Source organism: Dermochelys coriacea, chromosome 1 (assembly GCF_009764565.3).
Source record: "Dermochelys coriacea isolate rDerCor1 chromosome 1, rDerCor1.pri.v4, whole genome shotgun sequence".
NCBI lineage: Eukaryota > Metazoa > Chordata > Testudines > Dermochelyidae > Dermochelys > Dermochelys coriacea.
Genome location: NC_050068.2, coordinates 30,309,777 through 30,329,123, shown reverse-complemented (window position 1 = coordinate 30,329,123; position 19,347 = coordinate 30,309,777). Strand labels below are relative to the sequence as shown.

Below are 19,347 nucleotides of genomic sequence, written 5' to 3'. Positions count from 1 at the left end.
GAAGATGTGATGTCATGCATGCAATAAATGCAACTTGTTTCACAAAAGGGAATCATTCTCAGCAGAAGTTGAAAAAACACACTAAAGCAAAATACATTCATTAATATGCAGCAGGTAGATGAAAACCTTTTTTCCTGACTATTGTATCCACCTGTCATCTGTCATCTTAGACAGATTTTTAGCTCTTTAGGACAGGGACTGACTTTGGTTCTGTGTGTACAGTGCCTAGCACAGGGGTCAGCAACCTTTCAAAGAAGAACAGGGTTTTTTTGGTTTTTGTCTTTGACCAAAATATTTCAAGAGCCGCATCACACACAAAGCTACTTGTAGAGTTAGAATTTATCAACTAATAATAATTGAACATATTAAAGTTATTACTGTTCACCAATACTTGTAATGCAACTTCTGCCACTTGAAGAAAAGGAGTACTTGTGGCACCTTAGAGACTAACAAATTTATTAAAGCATAAGCTTTCGTGAGCTACAGCTCACTTCATCGGATGCTGTAGCTCACGAAAGCTTATGCTCTAATAAATTTGTTAGTCTCTAAGGTGCCACAAGTACTCCTTTTCTTTTTGCGAATACAGACTAACACGGCTGCTACTCTGAAACTTCTGCCACTTGAATTTGAATATAAACAGGAGGGAGCTCTGGGCTGGGTCAGGGGATTGGGGTGCAGGAGGGGGTGTGGGGTCTGGGAGGGAGTTTGGATGCAGGAGGGGGTTCTGACTTCGGGCAGGGGGTTGGAGTGCGGGGGGTGCAGGCTCTGACCGGGAGGCACTTACAACAGGCTGCCTGCCTGCCCTGGCCCCATGCCAGTCCCAGAAGACGCTGGCTGCTAGCACATCTCTGCATGCCTCTGGCAGGGAGGAGGCAGCTCCGCGCGCTGCCCCCACCCCCAGCACCATCCTCACAGCTCCCATTAGCCAGGAACCAGCCAATGGGAGCTGTGGGGGCATTGCTTGCAGGTGCGGGCAGCACAGGGAGCCCCGCTGCCCTCCTCTCCCCAGAGGGCATACAGAGACATACCAGCAGCCAGCCGCTTCTGGGAGCGACGTGGGGCCCGAGCACTGCTGCACTGCTGGCCAGGAGCCGCCTGTGGTAAGCACCTCCCGGCCAGGGCCTGCACCTTGCACCCCTTCAAAAAACAGCTGCCCACAAGGGGGCAGCCAAAGAGCTGCATGCGGCTCCAGAGCTGCAGGTTGCCAATCCCTGGCCTAGCACAATGATGTCCTGGTCCATGATTAGAGCTTCTAGGCACAACACAATAGAAATGATTAATAATAACAGGAAACATTGAGTCATTTCTCTCTTGTACCCAGATAGAATAATTCCTCACTATAGGAAAGGCCACCAGTAACTGGCATTGATAATCATGTCCCAGGTCCCCACTACAGTTTCCCCTATTGACTGCTTGGCCCAGGGACTAAATCCTTTCCTGAGACCTTCTGTCAATCAAGCAATTAAGTCATTTGATTTCAGTTTGATTGACAAATGCAACGCCACACCATTTTTTTTAAAATTCCAACAGCCCTTAGTGACTGACAGTTCCAAATAAACACTATTAATAAATCATTATTCTGTAACTAAAGACCAGGCTTTCAGGAATACTTGCCAATTGCCTACAGCAGGAAATCTCTCAGGAATATTTGTCATTCTCACCGTTACAATGCAACAGAAGAGCAACTATTTGAGACAGCTAAGCTAAAGCATGAGGAAAAACAGGAGCACACTGGTTTAGGGACTGGTAGTAACTAGTGTTTCTTTATTTGCACTAAGAATGCAAAAAAGCCGAAAAAAATTACTTACAGCCTCAGTTCCCTAATGAGCATTCAACGGAGTGCAACAAGAAAAGATTTGTGAAAACTACCAGGAGTAAGAGATGGGGAGAAATGAAAAGGAATAGACAATGTGATGCCTTTTTTCCTCCCACCTCTGCATACAGGTGTCAGATGAGGCCCAAAATGTCATTCATGTAATAATACCGTAACTGGTCGAAAGCAGTCTCAGCACAGCTGATCTGATCGTGTGCTAATGGCTGTGAAAGCAAGATAAGGAATGTGCACAATAAAAAGATCTGCCCCTTACAGTACTGTATTAGCAGATGGGGGTGATTTATTAGATAATCTTAACTGCTTGATGGTGCAGGGTTTTTGTTGTCGTTACAGGTTAACACCAAATGTCAACTTGGACGTGGGGTAATTAAAGCATCTGCTGTCAGCCTTATTTCTCCTTGTGTGGTTACCGGAACACCCACTGACTTGTTTGAGAGAAGTTATTAAATCTTGGGATTCAGGATGAAAGGTATTCAGAGAAGCTTTTCTTCTTTGTCAGTGTCTATTGTCAGAGACTACACTTTGCATGCATGCTCTTTGCTGAGAAGATGACAATCAACTCAGAGATAGTCAGCAACTACATTTTGGTTCCATCAACAATTTTTCAAAAAATACATAATGGTTATTGTTTCTAAGGTAGCCAAGAGACTACAGGAGTCTGGTTGCCAACTATCAACATCGCAGAAAGGTAGTTAGTACTGCAGATGCAAGAATGCCTGGAGCCACCAGATCTCTGGAGAGCAGCATACTTCCTCATCTGTCCCAATGTATCAGGAAATCTCACTAGAGTTGTTGCTAATCCCACTCCCCTACCCAATCACCCTCTTGCTTGAGGCCCATCGCGTAAAACATATAGCAAATAACTTACCCTGCATACTTCACCCCAAAGTATTTGCTCTCCAAACCATCATTTTCACCTAGATGGAGGCTAAACTTATCAACACCTTCAACATCCATTGAATACAATTGATTTCAATGGTAGTGGAGGCTGCACAGCACCAACAGAATTAGGCCCATGTTGAGCACAGATCCCATCTGAAAGACACTCCATGAGATATCTTTCCTACTCTAGGATTAAGCAAAACAAAACAGAAAAATAGTTTTCCAGATTGGTAAGATTTCTCAAACCAGCTGATACCAATTCTGATGTAAATGCTTAGTTTGTCAAGGTGTACACAATGCTCTAAAAAGACAATCTATCCAAAGTGTGAATTACTATGATGTGTAACTATGCACAAAGTTGACAAAGTTACTGAAAAGAAAACAAAATGCAACACCTTGCTCTGAAATATGGGTATGAATGGAGATATTTCTAAACTGCGATAGAAGTTGGAGCTGCTCTGTAATAATTCATGAACACTAGATATTATCAGGATATTTACTGTATGAATATGTTGATTTAGTAATAGGGGAATTGTCAGGGAAAAACAAAGAGAAGGAGTACAGTGTCTCAAGATAAACCACCCCTTACTAAATACTTTAGGGTTATTAAGAGACAATGCTAGACATGAAAACACCCTGGAATACAAGATGAAAAGGACTCTGGCAGTTAAAAAGGGACTCTCTCAAGTGAGAGGGAGGCAGTTGTTGACAGAGACACACATTTGGGACCTGAAGGAAATTAGACCTGCCTAAGTGATCATCAGGGGATGGTTAAGCCTTAGGTAAGACCTAACTGTGAGTGTAGACAGTTTGTTGTTTTAAAATCCTTTTTTGCTAAATGTTTTGTTTTTACCATGGTAAATAAAATAATACTTTTGTTTTAGGAAGACTGTTTGGTCACTATGCATACCACTGATCACAGACTGCAGAAGGGAAGAACCACAGATGCTAAACCCAAGTGGATTTGCTGGGTAAGCAGGGTTGATACACAGGATACTGTAGCCCAGGGTCTAGTCCAAGAGTGGGAGAACTGAGGAATTCCACCCCAGGAGGGGGAAAAGCACAAGGCCTGACACCTGAGGGATGCACTTAGAGAGACCACAAAGGGGACAGAGGTGCAGCTAGTACTGCAATCCAGACAAATATATTGCCCAAATTCTTCCCAGATCAACATGTATATATGCCGTGGTTTGGCTTGGATAACCCTATTATATATTCAAATCTGAAAGATGTTGATTTCCTTCAAAACTGTTAGTATAATTTCAATACCTCACTTCAGCAAATATGGCCACTTAGGATTTCATGATTGTTATGCGGTACAAGATGGCTGCTCAGAACTTTATAGAATCAGATGGTATAATAATTGTACAGTAGAATCGGAAGTACGCAATCAGGTAGCAGCAGAAACAAAAAATAAAAAAAGCAAATGCAGTATAGTACTGTGTTAAATGTAAACTACTAAAAAGAAGAGAAAGTTAAAAGTAAAAAGATTTGACAAGATAAGGAAACCTGTTTCTGTGCTTTTTTTCATTTAAATTAAAGTGGTTAAAAAGCAGCAGTTTTTTTCTGCACAGTAAAGTTTCAAAGATGTATTAAGTCAATATTCAGTTGTAAACTTTTGAAAGAACAACTGTAACATTTTGTTCAGAGTTATGAACATTTCAGAGCTGCAAAAAACCTCCATTCCCAAGATGTTCGTAACTCTGAGGTTCTACTGTATTCCAAAAGCTAAGGCTCTATGAGTTGAGCTACAGGAGAATCTTGGTTTAGCTGTAGGAGTGTACAGTGTAGTATATTTAGCAATCCCTTCATTATTGCTGAATCCTGGCCAGGATTAAAGGACATCCTATGTTGTTAAATGATTTATGAATTAGAAAGCCAGAAAGAAGAGCTTGCATTCAGCAGCCTGAATAAAGAATTATCTAGACATTCATTACAACTGAGAATTGTCTTTTCTGTGATGCTACATGGAGCAAAAAGGCTGTAACACACAGATAAGCAGTTCTGATTCGATTCAGTAGAAGCCAGTGGTGTACACATGCATGAACGTAAGTGTGCGCACACACGCACACACACAGTGATTTTATCACAGTGCGTAATTATCAAACATATTGCCATATCTATCCATCTCTAGCTGCTTATGTCAGTACAGAGAGAGAGAGAGAAAGAGAAGATGCTTTCTCTGAGTCACAGACAGTGCTTTTCTGCTCTGCTTGATCATATACTATCCCAGCCTCACTTTACTTCTGGAAAAAACTGCATTCCCTTAATAACATTATGAACCTCATCCTGTATCATCAAAAAAGTACCCTGAGGTAATCTTATTCTTGAATAAAGGAGCTATAAAACTGCAAAGTCTTATTATGTTTAAAAACTAAATATCCTCATTTCCTCATTAACCAGTCTACTGACCTACATACAAAATTCTAGCCAAGGTGAGATATGAAACCCAGAACTTTGGCAGTGCTAGTGGGTCGGTTATAACTAAGATGACTGATGTCACCATGAATTAGAGGTTTTACAGAGAAATAGATGATACTATTAGTTTAGAGGATGCAAAAGTAATCCTGGGCTCATATATTATTGGACCATTATTTTATTGTTTCTATTTAGAATCTATGTCCCAGGTTGGAACAGGTAATTACACAATAATCTTGTTTTCTTTTCAATTAAGAGATTTTGCAGGGGAAAATCAACACAAAACAAAAAACCAACAACAAACACCACTGGAATTATATATCCTGATTTGTGCTAGCAAGCAGTGAAAAAGTAGCAGAGGAAAAATGTGTGGTAAATAGAATACAGATGACGATTTTTTTTCTTTTCATTTAAAATAACTACTTTATATGTCGAACCAGCACATTTTAAACTTGTATATATTACTGTCTGTAGGAATGGCTAGGCAGGGAATTCATAATTGGTTACTTAGTCAGTTCCCACTTAGCTGTCTTATAAAAACTTGGTATATGCACCAAGGAGTTTCTGTGAAAATGAAACCCTGCAAAATAACTGAACCAAAAATTAGATGTGTCACATTTTAATAAACAATGGTGTCTAATTATGGAAGAATATGTACTTACTTGCCCAGCGCAAAGCACTCCATCTTAACGGTAGTTCCCTTAGCAGCTGTAACTGTATAAGGAAAATGGACCTCAATTTTCGGCTCATATTCCCCCATCACACCTGGGAAATAAAGAATGGTCTTTAAAAATAAAATGAATGTCACTGCTTTTTTCCAGACCTAGAGACTTTATTGTGAAAACTACTGGGGAGTGATTGTTAATAGCTATACAGCGATAAAGCCTGTGGTGGGGGGAAATAGCTTACATTAGTTTGACTTGCTCTGCTCAAATCCTATTCATCCCCTTTTCGATGGTATCTTCAGTGCTCTTAAAACAGCAGCACTTTTAAAAGAAAAGATTTATTTCCTCAAATATGGGTTCAAATTATATTTCAAAAGATTGCCATGTACAATTAATTCTGGGTTGGGAAATTTTGTGTTCAAGAGCTTTGTCCATTTAATGATGCAGTGGTGGTTAGTATGGATAAATCAACCAAAAACTTAGCAAATATCCTCTTAGCAGCCAGACAATATAAGATGTCCTTTTATATCAAGGACATCCTGACATATGTAAGAAAGCAGACAAATGGTGTGAAAGCATGTGTCTTTCCCATTGAAAATAATGTACAAACTCACAAAGCCCTCCTAAAATTTCAGATGCATGGCTATCATTATTTATTTAAGTGCTGACAATGTGCTCAGTGTTGTTAAAGATGTACAGTAAAGACATTCTGGACCTCTTAATAAACTAGATATTGAAATTGATGGAATTACTCCAGGTGTAACTGACAGCAGAATTTGACTTGGAAGAGGAATTGAGAGAAGTTAAGGAATGGGAAATGAGAGCAGTAAATGGAGAAAGATTATGTAAAGTGAGGTGAGGAGTTGTAATGTGACATGACTCAAAGACTGAGGTTGTGACAGAGTGGCTGGCAAGGAGTATGACTTTAACAGTAGTGGTTTGGTTAGATTGCAGATGTGGGTTGGGGAGGGAGATAGCTAAGAAATGGGGAGGCCAAAGGGTAAAGTTACACTAACCACGTTAGATTTGCTCAAGGATCATGGGGAAATTGAGGAAAAGGGGAATTTAGGTGGTTATCAAAGTTGCAGCAGTAATAGGACTAAGGGGCTGGTCCAAAGCCCATGGAAAAATTCACACTGAATTCAAGAGTGGGTAAGAGGAGCCAGGGGGAGGCAAAACAAGGAAACAAAAGAGGGATATTGAGGGAGAGAAAGAATGGGAGATACGGAGAGAAGAGAAAGGAGAAGAGCATGGAAGACAGAGAGAGTGAACCTTGCAGAGGAGAGAGAGAGAAGGAGAGAGAGAGATAGAATGGCAAGAGGTGGTTGGAACAAACAACCAATTTGCAGAGAGAAAATAATGCCTAGAGTTTGAATGGTAAAAGCCCTTTACTGATGTCACTGTGATGTTACTGATGTCACAGGGTGTAGGGCAAGGGGGTCCAGCTGGGTCATGTTCTGTTGCTGCAATTGACTATTGTCCCTGCAGCTCCCAGTGGCTGGCTCTATTTCTGGCAGGTCCTGCTTTCTGTCTCCTCTATCCATGTGGTATGGAGTTAGGGAGAGGTGCTGAGGCCTGATGTCCCTGCAGAGTACATGTGATTTTACTAACTGTTTTAGGAAATGTGCACTTAAATTCATTTTGGGGGCCTAGTGTTAGTTAGAATACTTGAAGACTTCTGATATGTGAATAATAGCAATGAAAGTAGAAAGGAAAGTATATCTTCTATCTAACTGAAAGAAAGACATACCTTAGTGGCATAAAATGTTCTTGCATACACCACACCCGACAGCTTAATGTTGCTTTATGAATAGCCCTGGATAGCTTTTCACTAAAATATATTTATATACAACCACACCATCCATAAGCTGTACTCCTTTCAAAATTCACAAACTAAATAGGGCTGAACAGAGAAGTGTTATTTACCCCTTCATATAACACAAGAACCATGGGGTCACCCAATGAAATTAATAAGCGGAAGGTTTAAAAAAACTAAGGAAGTACTTCTTCACACAACACAGAGTCAACCTGCAGAATTCATTGCCAGGGGATGTTCTGAAGGCCAGAGCTATAACTGGGTTCAAAAGAGATTTAAATAAGTTCATGGCTATTAGCCTAGATGGTCGGGGATGCATCCCCATGATCCAGGTGTCCCTAAACATCTGACTGCCAGAAGCTGGAGATGGAAACGGGATGGATCACTTGATAAATGCCCTGTTCTGTTCATTCCCTCTGAAGCATCTGGCACTGGCCACCATCAGAAGATAGGATACTGGGATAGATGGACCATTGGTCTGACCCAGTATGGCCATTCTTATGTCCTGACATTCTTATGAGTCAGCTCAGTGCTTGAATGGGAAACTGCTAATAAACATTTAGGTACTGCAGGAAGTGATGTTGATACATTCTTGTTTCTAAATAAGTACTCGCAAAAAGAAAAGGCGTAATTGTGGCACCTTAGAGACTAACAAATTTATTAGAGCATAAGCTTTCATGAGCTACAGCTCACTTCATCGGATGCATCCGATGAAGTGAGCTGTAGCTCACGAAAGCTTATGCTCTAATAAATTTGTTAGTCTCTAAGGTGCCACAAGTACTCCTTTTCTTTTTGCGAATACAGACTAACACGGCTGCTACTCTGAAACCTGGCTTCTTTTCCATGGGTCCAGATGATGAAGATGTCAATATAGCGCAAGTAGAGTAGGGGCATTAGGGGACGACAGCTGAGGAAGCATTGTTCTAAGTCAGCCATAAAAATGGTGGCATACTGTGGGGCCATGCGGGTACCCATCGCAGTGCCGCTGATTTGAAGGTATTCATTGTCCCCAAATGTGAAATAGTTACGGGTAAGGACAAAGTCACAAAGTTCAGCCACCAGGTTTGCCGTGACATTATCGGGGATACTGTTCCTGACGGCTTGTAGTCCATCTTTGTATGGAATGTTGGTGTAGAGGGCTTCTACATCCATAGTGGCCAGGAGGGTGTTTTCAGGGTGCCAGTGCCTGAGATGATGGGGTGTCCAGGGTTTCCAGGTTTATAAATCTTCCCACTGTATTTTCCACTGAATGCATCTGATGAAGTGAGCTGTGGCTCACGAAAGCTTATGCTCAAATAAATTTGTTAGTCTCTAAGGAGTCACAAGTACTCCTTTTCTTTTTGCGAATACAGACTAACAGGGCTACTACTCTGAAACCTATCTTAATGTCAGTTATTGTAATGTAAACAATGGGTCATCCTGATTGCAGGCACTCACAGTGAGATGCAAGCAGAAGTATTATGCTATCCCTTGTCACTCCACCAAGTTAACACTGTTTGTGAGAGGAGATTGGGAAAAGTAAGAAAAGTCTACTATTTCAAAAGGATATTTTTCATTTTTATTATTTATGATCTTGGAATTCAGGGAGGCTGCTAGGTTTGTCTGAGCATCAAGGGCAAATTTATCAAGGCCTTGTTTTCCTGTATTATAGTATAATTGCTCTGCGTGACTGCTGTACCTCCCTCCAGCTTGTTTTTCTTTCCTATTTCTGCTCTGGTCACTGTGATTCAGCAACAGCAATCTAGACAGGATTTGCATTTTCATCTGCATTTTCATTTCATTTTTATCATAAATGTAGGAAGGTGATAAAATAAACTTGAAAGTTTAACAAATATAGACTGCATATATAATGTGTAAGTCAATCATTTTCAAACTTATAAGCATGCTTCTTTTTTGGATACTTGTTTAAGTCTTTCCTAAGTCAACTAGACAGCTCTAGTTATCAAACCAGAAATATAAATCTATACTGTATGTGTGGCTTTGGTATTGCAGGGATTAAAAATTTAGGAGCACATACAGTAAAAACTGAAATTCTGAAATGAATAACAGGGAAACTGCAGAGAACACAGGACCCAGATATTATGGTTCAGGAGTAAGATGCACCTATGATTCCTTCTGTCTCTTCATGAGCATTCTTTCCAAGTAACAGGATTCTGTCTGCACTTTTCCCGGAGTTGCAATCCATGGTTCATTCCACGTTAGACTGGATCACCTGGCTACAGCACCTCATGTCACCAATCATATTTCCCTCAGCTGGCCCAACTGGTTTTAGGTCCAGTCATAGAATACTCTCTGGGAGCTTGTGACCAATATGAAATGCAGTTGCTCATCACAGCTTATTCAAAAACAGATACGATACATTTATAGAAATGTAACATGCAGAGAGATACAAGTTAAAACAATCAAAACTTAAACTCATTCTAAACTTAGCTTTCCCTTTTCCTTCTAGTTTGAGCAGGTCTTTGTTTATTCCAGCCCCCTCTTTTTAGGACTGAGGATCAACATTCATCTCTCCTGACATTGTCTGTGTCTCACAGAGTTTCTCCGCTATCTGCTTGTCAAGTTGCTTTTATCAGAACCAAAGCTCATTGTTTCAGTGTCCCACCAGGATATTCCCCCCAGGGCCCTTTCCAGCCAGAGTTGAGTGAAAATGAAACTTCAAAGGGAATGAAACCTCTAGTGTCATGTCCAGTAGTGCAAACAGGACCACCTGCTTTCCAGTCGTAATCACAGCCAGTCCTAGCAGGAATTAACTCTTTATTAGTCACATAACCAGTAACACAATAACAATCAAATAAAGATGGATACATAATATGTATAAAGGTACACCTTGTTTCCCCATTTGTAACACTGAAATAAGGTGCCTCCACATTTGCTAAACATAGTATTTCTTAAACACAAATAAGTGCATTTAAGAAACAATAAAGCCAAGAAAATCTAAATTTAAGCTTGACATTTCCCACTTAATAAAGAGGAAGGGTGGTCCAGTGGCTAGGGCACTTGCCTGAGATTCAGGAGATCTGGATTAAATTCTCTGCTCCATCACAAACTTCCTGTGCTTTCTTGGGCAAGTCCCTTAGGCTAGGATCTATGAAGGGACTTAGGTGTTGCCATGCTGAGAGCCACAGTGCCTAACTTTTAGGCACACAGAAAATCACAGGAAGAACACTGTGATCCACAAACCCAAGTTAGGTGCCTAGCTGAGTTCCCTCTAAGGTGCTCACAAGTGCATCTGCACAAGAGGGAATCAAGGGCTGTGCACCTAATTAATGGAGCCATGCAAGCAAGCATCCACAGGTGTGTCTGGACCCTGGAGAGAATGTGTAAATTGAGGTGGCGGGAATAGGGTGGGGCCAGTGAGGTGGGGGAGGGGAGGGGAGCTTGGGGCCTGCAGAGCTGCGGTGGCCAGGGAGAAATGGCTCTCCCCCAGCCCCAGCTCCAGGGCTGCGGTGGCCCCAGGGAGAGATGCCTCTTCCCCAGCCCTGGGGCTATGGCAGGGAGAGAGGAAGCGGACTCCCATAGCTCCAGGGCTGCAGCAGGGAGAAACGTCTCTACCCTGCTGCGGGGCTGTTGCGAGGAGAGAGGGCTGGGGGGAGTCCTCTCTCCCTGCCGCAGCCCCAGGGCTAGGGGTGCCCCTTCAAATCTCCAAACCTCTCTCTCCCGAACTCCTTGCTGTAGTGTTTGTGAACTGCCCATAAGGGTCAGTGTAGATGACAGAATCATGCCTCTGTGTGACCTCAGCTCTCACTAATTTCATTTTGCCACCACAGTGGTCTTCAGTGTGACACCCTTTCTCTCCTGGGCTGCCTCAGCTTCGTTATGCTTATAACTTTTACTATATATATTATATATATAGGTTTTTTTGTTTCTACTGGTGGTGCACATCTGCAAATTACCTCAATATTGGTGCTTTACATAACAAAATTCATTCTGCACATTGATGGAAAAAATTAGAGGGAACATTGGTGCCTAGGCTCACTGGGCAATGAGTCACGTAAGCTAGCCAGTGGGAGATGCTGAAGAGTGTGCTAAGCCCTGCTCCCCCTCCCCCAGTGACAGGTGCTTAAGTCCAGGTGGCTGGGAATCACGTAGCTCTACTTGCCAATTTGTGAATGGGCACCTGGAGTTGGACAACTTAGGTGCTTAAGGCATTCTGTGTAGGAATGAGTTAGGCCTTGCTCCACACAAGAGGGGGAAGGAAAAGTGGCAGCAGCTGCATCAGCAGGTTTACATGGCTATGATGTAGCCATGGTGGCATGTGGAATGGACTTCCCTTGAATAGTCCCTTGAACATCATCTTCCTTCAGCAAGAATCAGTATGGGAGGATTTAGGTTTCTTAAATCCCTCAAATTGCATCTACCAATTTCATTCATGGTTGTCCCATGCTCTACTTCCTTCAACCTAAGCTGTGTAAACCTTATAAGAGCATAAAAACAAAAGAATGGCCATACTAGAGCAGAAGAATGGTCCATCTAGCCCAATATCCTGTCTTTGAAAGAGACAAATACCAGATGCTTTAGAGGGAATGGACAGAACAGGGTAGTTTCAAGAGATCCATGCCCTGTCATCCAGTCCCAGCTTCTGGCAGTCAGAGGATTAGGGATATCCAGAGCATGAGGTTGCATCACTTTCTCTGTAACATTCATAATTTTATAGACCTCTATCATATCCCTCCCTTAGTCGTCTCTTTTTAAAGATGAACAATCCCAGTCTTTTTAATCTCTCCTCATATGGAAGCTGTTCCAAACCCCTAATCATTTTTGTTGCCCTTCTCTGTACCTCTTCCAATTCTTATATATATTTTTTGAGATGAGGCAACCAGAACTCCCTGCAGTATTCAAGGTGTGGCCATATTATGCATTCATATTGTGGCATTATGATATTTTCTGTTTTATTATCTATCCCTTTCCTAATGGTTCCTAATACTCTCTTAGCTTTTTTGACTGTCACTACACATTGCACAGATGTTTTCTGAGAATTATCCATGATGACTCCAAAATCTCTTTCTTGAGTGGCACCACTTAAATTAGACCCTATCATTTTGCATGCATAGATGGGATTCTTTTTTCCAATGTGCATTACTTTCCACTTATTAGCATTGAATTTCATCTGCCATTTTGTTGCCTGGTCATCCAGTTTAGTGAAATCTCTTTTTAATTCTTCATTTAACTAGCTTGAGGGATTGTATTGTCTGCAAATTTTGCCACCTTACTGTTCACCCCATTTCCAGATCATTTATGAATATGGTGAAAAGTACAGATCTCAGTATAGAGCCTGGAGGGGAAATTCTAGTAGATGGTGAGGCATGATTTCTCTTCACAAAAGCCGTGTTGACTCTTCCAAAACATATCATGTTTATCTATGTGTCTGATAATTTTCTTCTTTACTATAGTTTCAACCAATTTGCTTGGTACTGAAGTTACCCTTACTGGCCTATAATTGCCAGGATCACCTCTAGAGCTTTATATATATATATATATATATATATATATATATATATATATATATATATATATGGCAGTTATATTAGCTACCCTCCAGTCATGTGGTACAGAGGCTTACTTAAGAGAGAGGTTACATATCACAGTTTGTAGTTCTGCAATTTCATATTTGAATTCCTTCAGTACTCTTGGGTGAATACCATGTGGTCCTGGTGACTTACTACTGTTTAATTTATCAATTTGTTCCAAAACCTCCTCTACTGACACGCAATCTGGGACAGTTCCTCATATTTGTCACCTAAAAACAATGGCTCAGGTGTGGGGAACTCCCCCATATACTCTTCAGTGAAGGCTAATGTAAATAATTCATTTAACTTTCTCCGCAACTATATTATTTTCCTTGAGTGCTTCTTAGCATCTCAATCATCCAGTGGCCCCAGTGACTGTTTGGCAGGCTTGCTGACCAGGAGGTGACAGTGACTTCTGTAAAAGCATGCCTTCTACTGCACATTGGACAGAATCCCACCTTTGCAGAAATTTTGTTCTCAACTGGTGCAAGACTGCAACTTGGCGGTATCGTCTAAGTATCTTGTTACCTGTGACAAAACCAAACCAATGGATGTTAAGACTATGCCATAACTTTTGACACCGAAAACTGTTCAGTTTTCTCTCCTCAGCTGTTTTTACTGGCCATGTTTCTGCTCCATATGACCAGAGTGTTCACAAAAATGCTCACACCAACACATAAGTTGTGCATCAGTATCCTGGCAGTATTTTCCATTTTTGTCCTTAACTGGAAGAAGCTGAGAGAATGGACATCCAAGTAGGACCTTTAAAGTCTCAAATACACATTTCTGGTCATATCTCTCAGAGGCTTCCTCAATACACTGTGCCATAATATTCCACCATTGGTTATGATCATTCCTCTTACAACAGGCCCTCTTGACTGCTTGTTCAGGACATTTATTTTCTTCTATTGCCCATTTCCTCCTGTATTAGTGCATCCATTTAGCTCCATGCCTCTCTTTTTCTCTCCCATAATTTGATGGTATCATCTGCAATCCAATGTTGCTTTTTCATTCCCCTTTATCCCAGTTGTTCTCTGGCAATGTCTCTGAAGAAATCCTGAAAAAGTGGATTATTTCTCCATGATAGACAGCTATTCATCCAGTACAGAATATTTGTTGGAAATTGCTATTGTGTAACTATTAGCAGTTGCTTCATCATGAAGCTTATCATCATTGATTTTTTTGGTATAGTAGATACCTCTCTCTAGAACTTGGTTAAATTGAAGATTATTTTTGTTATTAGGAGCTGATGATCTTGATTCCAGAGCAAGATCAGCACTCCTAACTATTCAAACATTCTGTATGAGTTTAGCCCAGGGTTTCCAAATTTGAATATGATCCAAGTTGCATTATCGCCCGATGGATATTGAAATGTATGTTTATGGTAATTCTTGTATGGAGACCAGGTAGTCATTAAAAATGGTCCACTTATAGAAGCAAATGTTAAAATAAAAAAATAAAAAACCCTATTATCTGATCTCTCTCCTGGTAAATGGTATGGTCTCAGTACCAGTTCTAATCCAGTTCTATCATGGCCATTCTCACAGTCATATCTCCTAAAATGATTATGAATTTGAGATGATGTACTAGATACAGTGTCATACAATAAAATATACATATAAAAACTTTCTAAGCATCAGGCCTTGCATCATGTGGAGCATATGCACTAATAACTACCACATGTCCGACTTTCAAACTGAAAATGATGGCTCAGACATAGAGAATAAGCCTGCCAGGTCAGTAGTGCAGATTGTGCTATCGTGGACAAAACCAGAGCAACACCAGTGTACCTGGCAGATGTAACAGAGGCATGTAACAATTGAAAGGTCTGAGCACTACAAGTCACAGCTCTGCTCTCAAGGTTCAAATTCCCATTGTCTCCTGCATGCTGCCTATATCAACACTCAGCCTTTCCAATTCTTCAGCCACAAGACTCACTTTGACGATGGTTCTCAATGATCAAATGGTCCATGATCTCATCCATAGAGACTGCTGTCGCTGCAGAAGCAGACGTACTGCCCTCACATCAAGTGCTCTCCCCATTCCATACATTCTGTTCACTCTGTTGTAGTAGAACACTGAGATAAATCCTGAAGCTTAGTTCCATTGTGAGAAATGGATGATTTTTTACATCCCATTCTTCTGTGTGTTGGAGCTAGAGATGTTTTAGGGGGATGGCTTGCCAGGCCGTGGTCCCACCCTCTCACTTTATCTGGGTTGGGGACTGGCACTAGGAACATGTGTGTGGTTGGTGGTGGCAATGCCCACCTTATAATTTTTATCCCAGTGCTGAGAGCACGGTGACAAATTGGGGGTTGTGTCACCACCTTCTCTACTACCTTGGGGTGCCTCTGTGCTGTGCAGCTTTGGTTCAGAGCCTGACGCCATCAGCCTTCTTATAGCCCAATAGCCACATCCTGGCATTCACTAGCTTGGCTTCTCCTAGCAGGTTAGCACCAGCACCTTCCCAGTCTTGAGTTTTCTGAAAACCAGTCCTTCTGACTGCAGCACTCACAGAGCCTTACTAAGTTCACTGCTCCTTTAAAGAGACAGTACACAGCAACAACCTGTTCATTTAGCTGAGGACTCACACTTCTCTTTAATATACAGCACTGATATGGCCTGTAGCAAAACCAAAAACAAGTTTATTAACAAAGAACATAGGATTAAGTGATTTCTAGTAAGAGTGGAAGAGATATGAAAAGTTACAAACAAAACACACTTTCTAGTGACTAGCTACACACAGCAGTGCTTTCCCTGCTGCTGTCTCCCGGTGCTCTACATCTGCAATTGTAGACCTGCCCTGCGAATGACAGAACTAGAGATAAGAAGAGAGAGAAACTGCAGGAAGGAACCTTTGGAACAGCCAAACCTGAAGAAGCCTAGGCACAGTTTTATTTTGTTGTTATTTAAGAAAAAAATTGAACTATACACACCGGTTATGGTCCAAACGTGCCCTCTTCCTGAGTTTTCCTAAAATAATAACAAACATAAAACTCTCTCTCTTTCTCTCTCTCTCTCACACACACACTGTGATAGCTGCAAGGTGGGGATGCCACCTGCTTACATATGTCTGATACAGTTTTCACTTCCAAATTCCTTTAATTTCCTTTGGTTTTGCCTATTTCATGTTCTCATTAAAAGCAGAAAAGCAAATGGCTCTCAGAAGCACGTGAGCACTGACAATAGAGAGTTACCATTATGATTTGTTACACTTAGGGCCTTTTAAAAATAAACAGATTATGACCTAATGGATCATGCGTTCATTCTCATTCTTGGCAGGGATGTTGGCACATTATTTGTTACACACTATCACATTGATGGTTGGGGACGTAAGGCAGACTAAAATCATCATTGTCTTTTCATGACAATTGAATACTTAGAGACTTCTCAGCCAATCTGCATTTTTAAATGTCCCTAAATACTTACTTGCATGGGGGAACCCTGTATAGAGAAGCCTATAATGGCAGTGCTGACACAGTGTAAATCATATTGATAGAAATAAGGCTGACTGTATTGGGGATATTCATATCTGAGCTTTACACCCAAAACATTTTCATCTCACACTAAAAAGGAAATTTTCAGTGCATTGGGTGGGGTTTAACTACTATTGATGTTAATGTAAGCTGCATAGCCAATTCCCCATGCACCTCACTGAAAATTCACTGCTGTTCTGCAGTATTTTTCCAAAATAGTATTTTCACTTAGAACCTCCTTGCCCTCTTCCTTAGTAATAAATGTTTCCTTTGACAACCCTTGGAAAGGGCATGTGAAATGTCTATTCTGAGATGCATTAAAGTCCCCAAGTTGTTTAATAGAATACTCAGGGCAAATACTGTATCATTTGTCACCTGACTGGACGGTGGCTTCTGAACTAATATCAATAGGATTTTAGTAATGCAAATTCCAGAGAAAAATAATCTTGCTGAAAACTGCACAGTGGAGAAAAAAATGCTCTTTGGTTTATAACTTAGTATTTAAATATTTATAAAAAGCAGTGTGGAAATACAACTTATTTAACCACTGTGATCCAAATGTGAAAGATGGTCACATTTTCACAAAACAGTACTCAGACAAAGCTCAAACAAGAGGATGCAATGTTTAACTCTTAACTTCTTTCCACTTAAGCCAACCCTTCCAACCCCTTTCAATACTTGAGTGGATCTTCTCTGAATTCTCTCTAGTTTGTCTACATCTTTCTGGTAACAAGGTTTCTGGAACTAAACACAGTATTATTATTATGTTTATTATTTATTTACAAAAGTGCTTCAGGTGCATACAACAGCACTCTCTCTCTTTCTCTTTTTCTCTCTCTCATCCAATGCAGAGAATACCAGCTGAATTCATTTCCTACATTCTGGTGCAAACAGCCATCTGGCAGAGGCTCATGGGAGGCTGGCAGCCTAGATGCCAGCTCTTGCTAGGGCTGCAGGCATAAGCTAAGAACTGACAGACTCAAAACTGGAGACCAGACTACTTCACCTGCATGTTAGTTTTGTTCAAATATTAGTCTTAGAATGTATTTACTGTTTAGACTCAATGAAATGCTTGTAAATTGCTGCCTGCATTAATCTCACATGTAATGTCAGTATTCCATGCTATAAGAAAACATGTAAGTTTTGCTTTATAACTTTGAAAATGCTTGCTCTGAACTTGTGAATCCAGGCATAGGACTCTTCCCCCTACCTATTCAGAAGGACTATCAAAATCAGAGGGGCCATCAAGGAACATCACAATACACAGGATTTGTTAATGGCCCTATCACACCTTGGAAATGCTACATGTAAGGAAGCTTGCCCTGTGTGGACTTGGAAACTGAATAAAGGAAATACAAGAAAGTCACATGAAATTTTTCCATTTCTTCATGTTTGGTCTCTGACTGTGCTTGAGACACCAAACTAAAGCCAGAGATCTCCAGGGGCTGCCTGCTGGGTCCTCCGTGAAAGATACTTTGAACTGACAGATCACTACAACTCTGTCACTCTTAGGATTTAGATGGTAACTCATTTGTGTGTATAGGTTTGCTTGACTTAATCTATTGTCTTTGGTGTAAGACCTAGGGTACTGATTGACCTGGGGTAACTGACTCTCTTCTGGGACTGGAAGCAACCTGAATGTGGTGTGATTTTTTGTGTAAGTGACCATTTATCACTAAATCCAGTTTTTTCTGGATGGCAAGATAGACTGGAGGTCTAAGGGAGTCTGTGACTCCATGGTTACAGAGTAGCAGCCGTGTTAATCTGTATTCGCAAAAAGAAAAGGAGTACTTGTGGCACCTTAGAGACTAACACATTTATTAGAGCATAAGCTTTCGTGAGCTACAGCTCACTTCATCAGAATTGAACTATACACACCGGTACAGTGGTCAAACTGGACAGTCTCTACGTAAAAGAATGAATGGACACAAATGAGACGTCAAGAATTATAGCATTCAAAAACCAGTTGGAGAACACTTCAATCTCTCTGGTCACTCGATTACAGACCTAAGAGTGGCTATCCTTCAACAAAAAAGCTTCAAAAACAGACTCCAACGAGAGACTGCTGAATTGGAATTCACTTCATCAGAAGTGAGCTGTAGCTCACGAAAGCTTATGCTCTAATAAATTTGTTAGTCTCTAAGGTGCCACAAGTACTCCTTTTCTTTTTACTGTAAGGAGACTGATCACTTAAGATAAGCCATCACCAGCAGCAGGGGAGGGAAAGGAGGAAAACCTTTCATGGTGACAAGCAAGGTAGGCTATTTCCAGCAGTTAACAAGAATATCTGAGGAACAGTGGGGGGTGGGGTGGGGTGGGGGGGAGAAATAACATGGGGAAATAGTTTTACTTTGTGTAGTGACTCATCCATTCCCAGTCTCTATTCAAGCCTAAATTAATTGTATCCAGTTTGCAAATTAATTCCAATTCAGCAGTCTCTCATTGGAGTCTGTTTTTGAAGCTTTTTTGTTGAAGGATAGACACCCTTAGGTCTGTAATCGAGTGACCAGAGAGATTGAAGTGTTCTCCAACTGGTTTTTGAATGTTATAATTCTTGACGTCTGATTTGTGTCCATTCATTCTTTTACATAGAGACTGTCCAGTTTGACCAATGTACATGGCAGAGGGGCATTGCTGGCACATGATGGCACATAATCTTCATCATCTGGAACCATGGAAAAGAAGCCCTTGAGGAATTCCACCATGATTTCAACAATTTCCATCAAACCATCAACCTCAGCATGGA

General features: G+C 41.0%; 1 protein-coding gene across 2 annotated transcripts in view; it reads right to left on the bottom strand.

The window, feature by feature from the left end:
• CNTN5 (contactin 5) overlaps positions 1-19,347 on the bottom strand; it is a 1,042,858-nt gene that overhangs the window by 228,112 nt on the left and 795,399 nt on the right. For both annotated transcript variants that reach the window (XM_038372749.2, XM_038372738.2), the window contains one exon: positions 5,797-5,899. In XM_038372749.2, coding sequence (XP_038228677.1) covers positions 5,797-5,899 — 103 coding nt within the window. The remainder of the gene's footprint in view (positions 1-5,796; positions 5,900-19,347) is intronic.